The sequence below is a fragment of the Phoenix dactylifera genome, chromosome 4 (assembly GCF_051530095.1).
Source record: "Phoenix dactylifera cultivar Ajwa chromosome 4, Ajwa_hap1_PhDact_Kaust_v1.1, whole genome shotgun sequence".
Taxonomy (NCBI): domain Eukaryota; kingdom Viridiplantae; phylum Streptophyta; class Magnoliopsida; order Arecales; family Arecaceae; genus Phoenix; species Phoenix dactylifera.
Window position 1 is genome coordinate 14,574,148 of NC_143193.1, and position 9,432 is coordinate 14,583,579.

The 9,432-nt window shown below is 54.2% G+C and overlaps 1 protein-coding gene and 1 non-coding gene across 2 annotated transcripts; one reads left to right on the top strand and one right to left on the bottom strand.

The window, feature by feature from the left end:
* The first annotated feature begins 2,521 nt into the window (after window positions 1-2,521).
* On the top strand, window positions 2,522-5,572 carry LOC149753669 (uncharacterized). Its single transcript, XM_089930089.1, has 2 exons — window positions 2,522-3,770; window positions 3,865-5,572. The coding sequence occupies exons 1-2, from the start codon at window positions 3,104-3,106 to the stop codon at window positions 4,527-4,529; spliced, it is 1,332 nt and encodes a 443-aa protein (XP_089786215.1). The 5' UTR covers window positions 2,522-3,103; the 3' UTR covers window positions 4,530-5,572.
* Window positions 5,573-8,586: 3,014 nt separating this feature from the next.
* LOC149753670 (small nucleolar RNA R71) lies at window positions 8,587-8,692 on the bottom strand. The gene has a single exon (XR_016409303.1). It is a non-coding gene; the product is annotated as a small nucleolar RNA R71 (small nucleolar RNA).
* Window positions 8,693-9,432: the final 740 nt, after the last annotated feature.

Genomic DNA, 9,432 nt, shown 5'->3' on the forward strand with positions numbered 1-9,432 from the left:
GGTTGAGAAAACAGGGGAGACCCCTATTTCGGTGAAAAGAAGAAGAAAACCGAGAGGGAAGAATAGAAAAAGAATTAAAAAAAAGAGAAAGGAGGGGGAAAGAGAATATTTTGTGATATTTTGGGAAGAATGAGAGGGGAAGACTTTCACTTGAAGATGGGAGGTCGTCCAGAAGCCATGCGCGGCTAAACGTCTAGTCTAGGGCTGGATGAAGCCCTAGCAATGTATCAGGGCGTTGTAGTTCTTATTTTTTTATTATTTTGGAGCTTGTTTAAATTTTTATTTTCAGTGAAATATTCTTTTATGATATTTAAACTTTGAGCATGCTAGTTACTAATCATGTTTGCTAAAGTAGTCTAAGATGATTCATGCCTAGGAAGATGAAGTGTGCTGCATCCTATATTAGCATACTTAGGTAGACACTTCATGCTACACCGAAAATGGATCTTCCTAACACTCTTTATGCTTTTTTTTTAAAAGGCTTGTAGCTTATTTGCATGCCTCTCTAAAAGATAAAAATTAAGAACACAGTCCCTAATGCAATGCTACGCGGTGGATTCCAAACCCTAGATCTATCTACTTTGATAAATTTCAATTCGTACTCATAGATTAATTTAGTTAAATCAAGTTAGCAAATCCTTCTTCTTGATTTATTTTTAAAAGAAAAATAACTTATTCTTCAATCCCTGTGGACCGACACCCGTAATCACTATCCTACAGGATACGTGCTATTGCGTGGTTTATTTTTGAAATTGAAAGAACCGATCAATTTTTGGCGCCATTGCCGGGGATTGCTAGCATAGTTATTTTTCCTATCATTAAATTTTTTTTAAAAAAAATTAAAAAAAACTTTCAAAATATATGTATATCTAAAATAAAATAAAAATTATTTTCGATTGTTGTTACTTTTCTTATCTCTTTTTTTCTTTCTTACTAATTTTTAATTTTTCTTTTTGTATTATTTGATCAGGAATCGAGAAAAAAAAAAATCTGGGATGATCAAAAGGAGAACTGCTGGAAAGAGAATGCTATAGAGGTTTGCCAAAAAATATATATATATTCGCTGAAAAAATTCTCTTTGGTAACCTCTAAACCTTTCTTATTTAAATTAATTATTAGCTTGAAATTTTGTGGTGATTGTTTGATTTTAATTTCAGCAAAAGTGTGAATGCATGCTTGATACACATACACAAATTAATCCGCACATAATAAGGGCAATCACCCCAACAAGATAAGAGCCGGATTTCATCACCGGATTCTTGCCCAACTTAGGTGAACTCAATCTCACAGAGTGTCACTTTAATTAAAATCAATTAGACGTTGGCTCCTAGGAACATTCGAGCTCAATAGGACGAAGATCACCGAAAGTTGCACCAATTTCGCTCCGTGGCTTAGTTGATGTCTAGGCAAGCTTTGTCCCTATAAGGGAGACAGTTCATCTATTCGAGGCAAGTGGGTTTTAAGTGGGACCTTTGCGAACGCATCGTGACCCCTCCACTTACCTGGGAGCTTACTTGGTCTACTCGGTTCATTAGACCGGATTGGAGGCTTAGGTGCCCTCTTCAAACCAGTTAGGAGCTCTCTAGTGATTTTAGGACAAATACAAGGATTTATGTATTTTTCTTTTATTGCATTCTTGATTGATCAAGTACTAGTGTATGCAAGGGAGTCGTTCTAGAGTACGTGACCTGTTGCTGGTGGTCCAAACCGAGAACGATTGACACGACGGTGTGAACGGGGTTCCGCCTGAGTTGTCTTGGTTGGTGCTGGTTGCGCTCCACCTTCCGCCAAGGAACCTGCAAACAAGCCTTGCACCACCACCAGGGTGGTGATGGCCCTCCGACGGTCAAGTCAGAGGAGATTGGAGGAGGAGAGATGATAATCACAAGTGGGAGAGAGTGCTCTGGGAGGTATTGCTTACCCCCCCCCTTCTCCCCCCAGCCGCATATATGCCTGGCTGGGAGGTCTCTCAGGGGGGTTTGTCGTCGTGGGGCACGATAGAATGGCCACTGACATGGCCGTTACGGGGCGTCGTGGAGCAGCGCCGGGTACGGTCATGGCAGGGCGTAGTGGAGCTCCGCTTTGTACGGTCGATACAGGAGATCGTGGGCAGCATCGGGTACAGCCGTTGCAGGGAGTAGTGGAGCAGGAGGCCGCGGCGTGCCTCTGGAGAATAGCCTGTCGTTATCAAAAGATCTCCGATTCGGGGTCGGAATGCTGGATCATAGGGCAGCCGACCCGGGGTCGGGCTGCGGAGCCGAGGAGGTCCGACTCGGGGTCGGAGTGCTGGATCATAGGGCAGCCGACCCGGGGTCGGGCTGCGGAGCCGAGGAGGTCCGACTCGGGGTCGGAGTGCTGGATCATAGGGCAGCCGACCCGGGGTCGGGCTGCGGAGCCGAGGAGGTCCGACTCGGGGTCGGAGTGCTGGATCATAGGGCAGCCGACCCGGGGTCGGGCTGCGGAGCCGAGGAGGTCCGACTCGGGGTCGGAGTGCTGGATCATAGGGCAGCTGTAGCTTTCCTGGATACGCGTGCCGATCACGTGGGGCATGGCGGCTCAATTCCCCCATAACAGTAGCCCCCCACTTCCGAGCCTGGAACCAGAAGGGGAACAGGTGAAGGGAGTGATGTTTCGAGATTGCCGCCATCCTTCGGAGAGGCGCGCGCGCTTCAAGCTTCCCGCCTTCTTTATGGCGTATGGCGGTTGCTGCTGACCTGGCAACCTGAGGATTTCGGCGGACATCCTTCCTTAATGGTGTCGATTCGCCTTTGGGGTGCGAGCGGCCCTTCGGCGGCCAGGCGTCTTCTGGCGTCATCGAGGTGTCACTTGCCCTTTCGCCTATTTAATCGGGGGCCCTCCCCCGTCCGTCTTCTTCTTTACGGACATTTTCGAGTTTCTCCTTTGCGCTACCGTTGTTGCCGCCGAAACGTTCGCTTGCTTTTCCTTTGACGCTCTCGGAGCCGTTCTTCCTCCTCTTCAAGTGAGTTTCCCACTCTTCTACTTTGAGCTCTTCATACTTTTTCTTTTTGTACTAGTGCACCCCAGTCGTTCCGGCCTTTCCCTCCTTCTTGACCCCGTCCTGACCGTAGATTGGCCATTAGGGATGGGCGAAGTGGGAGCAGATAGCATCAAATCAAAACTGGTCGCCGAGGACTTAGACGGATTTGTGGCTCGGTACCACCTTCCCGAGGCCTGCAATGTCACGCTCCCAGGGCCTGAGGAGAGGATGTCTCATCCTCCCCGAGGGAAGATCGCCATCAATGAGGGCATCCTCCAAGCCGGGTTCCGCTTTCCCCCTTCAGACCTAGTCTTACAGGTGCTCCGGGGTTTAGGAATGGCACCGACGCAACTGGTGCCGAACTCGTGGCGTGCTCTGACGGTCTTCCAGGTTCTCTGTCGCTTGCATGCGATTCCCGCCACCTTGAACGTTTTCTGGGAGCTCTACGGCCTGAGCGGCCACCCCCAGGACAAAGGGTGGTGGTGCTTCGCAGCGCGGCGAGGGTGCGGCCTTGTCAAGGAGGGTCCTACCTCCATTCACCACTGGAAGGAGCGCTTCTTTTTCGTTGATGCAGACCCCTCCTGGGAAATCAGGGCAATCTGGGGGACGCCGGTGAAGTCCCCAATTGGCCTGTCGAAGTTGTCGAGGGAGGAATCCGAGGGCGTCGCCGCCTTGAAGGGGTTGGTCGCCGAGGGCCAGCTTCCCCCGGTGGGCCGCCTCATTTCTGAGGATACCTTGGTGAACGTCGGTTTGAGCTCGGTCCCCACCGACCGTGAGTCCGCCATCGTTTCTTTAGCTCTTTTCTTCTCTTTCGTTTCTTTTTCCTTTCGGTTTCTCAGTCCCTGACCATCCCGTCCTTCTTGCAGAGGTCGACGACGTCATGCGGTCGGTGAAGTCGAAGGCTGTTGGTAGGGCGTCCCTGCTGGAAGCAGTCCGGAGGAGGAAACGAGCTCTTCCGAGCGGGGCCCCACCGGCGAAGAAGTCCCGTAAGGAGATACCTCCGATGCCGACCGACGAGTCCGGGCCCACCGGTCAGGGAGATGTCGTGGGCACCGACCGGCAGCTGACGCTGTACCAGCCCTCCGGTGGTAAGGTTGCCGCTACTCCGGAGGTGCCACCTGAGCCTGCTCAAGACGGACGGGTCGGACGTGATCGGTCCCCGACCCGGCCTTCGACTCGGTCGGCTCCTGATGACTCGAGGAGGGACGCGCCGAGGCCCCGGCCGAGCGGGACCCTATCAATTCCTGGGGCGACCCCCGCCCCGAGCGCGATCAGTCGGACTCTTCCCCAGGCGATGGATAAGGGTAAGGCTGCAGAACCACCATCCGGCTCCGGGGAGAAATCGGGGTCTGCCTTCACTACCGATGGCGCCCGAAATCTCATCGAAACAGTGTTGCTGGAGAAGGACCGTCGGCGGGTCCGGGAGTTGGATGTCTCTGACGTTGGGGCCGCCAGCTGCGTCTGTCTCATGTCGGTGAGTGTTCTTCTGGCCGTCTTTCACCATTTATTGGCTCTGTTGTTCTCCGCCTGACTCCCTTATCTTTCCTATTTCTTAGCTCGCCCAGTACATGATCCGTCTGGAGGAGTGCTACAAGGAACAGGCGGGGCTTTTGGCGAAGGCCGAGGACCGGCTGAAAGCAATGGAAGAGGGAGGCCGGGCTGCGGCAGGCAGGACGACCGGGGACCTCGAGGCGAGGCTCCGGGAGGCCGAAGAGCGGGCACTCGGCTTCGCCGCCCTGGAGGAGCAACTGTCAGAGGCTCGGGAGCAACTCAAAGCTGCCTCGGGCCTCGAAAGCAGGGTCAAGAAGGCGGAGGAACGGGCTGAAAAGCAGTCCCGGAAGATCGCGGACTATCGAGAGCGGTGGGAGAAGGCCCAGCGGTCTGCCGACAACGCCTGCGACCGAATCCGCTCTTTTGAAGCCAAACTAGGCGAACTGGAGTCGGCCCTGGAGAAGTCATGCACGGACGTCCAAGAGCTCCGTTCGCGCCTGAAGGAAGCCGAGGCCGCTCGGGTTGCTACCGAGGCGAAGCATAAAGAGGCTCAGGCTGATCTGCTGAGGGTCTCCTCTGAGGCCGAAGGCCGGATTGTGGCGAAGGTCTTGGAGGCCAAGGCTCAGATTATGGAGCGAGCTGAGGCGGAGCTGGCCGAGAAGAGGGCGGAAATCGGGCGTCAGGCGGTAGAGGCTTATCGCCAGTCCGCCGAGTTCGCCCATGATATGTCGGAGGCAGTGCGGACCTATCGCCAGTCTGACGAGTTTGTCCATGACGCGTCGGACGCGGGGGCCGAAGCCTTCACCTTGGGCTTCGAGGAGGGCCTGGCAAGGGTGTCGGCTAAGTATCCCGAAGTTGACCTGAGCGAGATCTCCCTCCTGGACTCCTCTCCGGCGCCATCGCCTGCTGGTTCTCCTGCTGCTTCCCTACCTCCCGCGGACGAGCCCGGCGTTCCCGACCCGGGAGTTCCTCCAAGCTGACCTCTTGTACCTTCCATTGTCTTTTTTATTTTTGTATGTCGGCGTTTTGCCCAATTGTATGGGCCTCGGCCCTGAAAATTAATGCACGTTGAATATTTCTTCATCTCGCCCTCGTCCTCTTTTTTTTTTTTTTTAGCTCTTGGTTGCTTCTAGCTGACTTTTGATTCCCGAAGTTCTTCCGGCGCTAGGCCAGGCATCCGAGGGTTAAACCTCAGGAAACTCTTTCGGCGTTAAGCCAGGCATCCGAGGGTTAGGCCTCAGGAAATTCTTCCGGCGCTAAGCCAGGCATCCGAGGGTTAGGCCTCAGGAAATTCTTCCGGCGCTAAGCCAGGCATCCGAGGGTTAGGCCTCAGGAAACTCTTCCGGCGTTAAGCCAGGCATCCGAGGGTTAGGCCTCAGGAAATTCTTCCGGCGCTAAGCCAGGCATCCGAGGGTTAGGCCTCAGGAAATTCTTCCGGCGCTGAGCCAGGCATCCGAGGGTTAGGCCTCAGGAAATTCTTCCGGCGCTAAGCCAGGCATCCGAGGGTTAGGCCTCAGGAAACTCTTCCGGCGCTGAGCCAGGCATCCGAGGGTTAGGCCTCAGGAAACTCTTCCGGCGCTCAGCCAGGCATCCGAGGGTTAGGCCTCAGGAAACTCTTCCGGCGCTGAGCCAGGCATCCGAGGGTTAGGCCTCAGGAAATTCTTCCGGCGCTGAGCCAGGCATCCGAGGGTTAGGCCTCAGGAAATTCTTCCGGCGCTAAGCCAGGCATCCGAGGGTTAGGCCTCAGGAAACTCTTCCGGCGCTGAGCCAGGCATCCGAGGGTTAGGCCTCAGGAAACTCTTCCGGCGCTAAGCCAGGCATCCGAGGGTTAGGCCTCAGGAAACTCTTCCGGCGCTGAGCCAGGCATCCGAGGGTTAGGCCTCAGGAAATTCTTCCGCTCGCTGGTCGACCAAGGCTGGCGCAAGCCGAAGCGACCGGTCGGGGCTTCCGGCTAGTCTGCTCCCGGGATGATCATCGGGTTAGCCAGGCATCCGAGGCCCGAGCCTCGGGAGATTCCACTCGTTGGTCGGCCAAGGCTGGCGCAAGCCGAGGCGACCGGTCGGGGCTTCCGGCTAGTCTGCTCCCGGGATGATCATCGGGTTAGCCAGGCATCTGAGGGTTGTCAAGCCTCAGGGAAATTCCGCTCGTTGGTCGGCCAAGGCTGGCGCAAGCCGAGGCGACCGGTCGGGGCTTCCGGCTAGTCTGCTCCCGGGATGATCATCGGGTTAGCCAGGCATCTGAGGGTTGTCAAGCCTCCGGGAAATTCCACTCGTTGGTCGGCCTAGGCTGGCGCAAGCCGAGGCGACCGGTCGGGGCTTCCGGCTAGTCTGCTCCCGGGATGATCATCGGGTTAGCCAGGCATCTGAGGGTTGTCAAGCCTCAGGGAAATTCCACTCGTTGGTCGGCCTAGGCTGGCGCAAGCCGAGGCGACCGGTCGGGGCTTCCGGCTAGTCTGCTCCCGGGATGATCATCGGGTTAGCCAGGCATCCGAGGGCCGAGCCTCGGGAGATTCCACTCGTTGGTCGGCCTAGGCTGGCGCAAGCCGAGGCGACCGGTCGGGGCTTCCGGCTAGTCTGCTCCCGGGATGATCATCGGGTTAGCCAGGCATCCGAGGGCCGAGCCTCGGGAGATTCCACTCGTTGGTCGGCCTAGGCTGGCGCAAGCCGAGGCGACCGGTCGGGGCTTCCGGCTAGTCTGCTCCCGGGAACGATTGACACGACGGTTGACACGACGGTTGGTCGGGAACTGTTGCTGGTGGTCCAAACCGAGAACGATTGACACGACGGTGTGAACGGGGTTCCGCCTGAGTTGTCTTGGTTGGTGCTGGTTGCGCTCCACCTTCCGCCAAGGAACCTGCAAACAAGCCTTGCACCACCACCAGGGTGGTGATGGCCCTCCGACGGTCAAGTCAGAGGAGATTGGAGGAGGAGAGATGATAATCACAAGTGGGAGAGAGTGCTCTGGGAGGTATTGCTTACCCCCCCCCTTCTCCCCCCAGCCGCATATATGCCTGGCTGGGAGGTCTCTCAGGGGGGTTTGTCGTCGTGGGGCACGATAGAATGGCCACTGACATGGCCGTTACGGGGCGTCGTGGAGCAGCGCCGGGTACGGTCATGGCAGGGCGTAGTGGAGCTCCGCTTTGTACGGTCGATACAGGAGATCGTGGGCAGCATCGGGTACAGCCGTTGCAGGGAGTAGTGGAGCAGGAGGCCGCGGCGTGCCTCTGGAGAATAGCCTGTCGTTATCAAAAGATCTCCGATTCGGGGTCGGAATGCTGGATCATAGGGCAGCCGACCCGGGGTCGGGCTGCGGAGCCGAGGAGGTCCGACTCGGGGTCGGAGTGCTGGATCATAGGGCAGCCGACCCGGGGTCGGGCTGCGGAGCCGAGGAGGTCCGACTCGGGGTCGGAGTGCTGGATCATAGGGCAGCCGACCCGGGGTCGGGCTGCGGAGCCGAGGAGGTCCGACTCGGGGTCGGAGTGCTGGATCATAGGGCAGCCGACCCGGGGTCGGGCTGCGGAGCCGAGGAGGTCCGACTCGGGGTCGGAGTGCTGGATCATAGGGCAGCTGTAGCTTTCCTGGATACGCGTGCCGATCACGTGGGGCATGGCGGCTCAATTCCCCCATAACATGACCTATTACCTTTTGACCCTGAAATAGAACGGACCCTTAGGAACATAAGAGCTAAGATCAAAACATTAGGATCATCCCTACCTCTTAAGATGGCTGAAGAACAACCCAAACTCCTGAGAGAGTACTTTACTCCCACCATTTACACTTCCCCATCTTGCATTTGATTACCTGAAGTAGTAGCTGTACAATATGAAATAAAGTCTAATGTGATCCAAATGCTCCCATCTTTTTATGGGCTCACCAATGAAGACCCATATAAACACCTAGATGAATTCCTTAAGATTTGCACCACTGTCAAGATTCAAAACTTCATTGATGATGCTCTAAAACTTAGATTATTCCCCTTCTCCCTTAAAGATAGAGCCAAACAATGGCTGAATTCTTTAGAAGCCAACTCGATTCGTTCTTCGGATCAAATGCAACAAGAATTTCTGAAAAAATACTTTTCCATAGGAAGAACGAACCAGTTTAGACGTGCCATTACAAGCTTCTCCCAAACTGAGGGAGAAGAATTTCATGAAACTTGGGAGAGATTTCGGGACCTAATCCGTAAATGCCCACATCATCAAATACCTAAATGGCAGCTAGTGCAATGTTTCTATGATGGATTGACTGAACGAAACCGTCAGATGATTGATGCCGCATGCGGGGGGACATTCATGCTTCAAAATGAGCATGAAGCATGGCAATTATTTGAAAATCTTAATAAAAACTCCCTCCACCATGCTTCTTGTTCTCGTCAAGCACCCCTGAGTTCTCAAAGAAAAGGGACCATTTGTGAAATAAGTCATTCTATGGACCTGTCTAGCAAGGTAGATGCATTGTCCCATAAGATTGATCAACTGATGATAGGTGGGTATTACATGAACTCTTCCCAAGCACAAGTGTGTACTATCTGTTCTAGCCCATCCCACCCTATTCATGAGTGCCCTTTAGCGCCCCAATTCCCCGAACTCGTGCAAACATATCAATGTTGCTCAAACACAGCCTAGACCGGATAATGACCCATTTTTCAATACATATAACCCGGGATGGCGGAATCATCCAAACTTTTCTTGGAAGCAGCAAGCTTCGAATACTGCCCAACCCTATTTTCAAAATTTTTCAAAACCTCAAAATTTTCAAACCCCACAAAATATTCATCCCTACCGTCCCTCGACTCAATTTCAACACACTCCTCCTCCACCCCAAAGAAACACAGCCTTTGAGGAGAAAGTGTTGAACGCCCTTCAAGGTTTGGAAACCATTACACAATTGGTGCACTCTCACATGCAATCAATCGCCAAGCTAGAATCCCAGATGGGGCAACTA

What these genes read in the sequence shown, in the direction of transcription:
- LOC149753669 (XM_089930089.1), top strand. Translation starts at nt 3,104, where the DNA reads ATGGGCGAAGTGGGAGCAGATAGCATCAAATCAAAACTGGTCGCCGAG. An exon ending in GAGCTCGGTCCCCACCGACC is followed by an intron (nt 3,771 to 3,864) that starts GTGAGTCCGCCA and finishes TCCTTCTTGCAG; the next exon opens with AGGTCGACGACGTCATGCGG.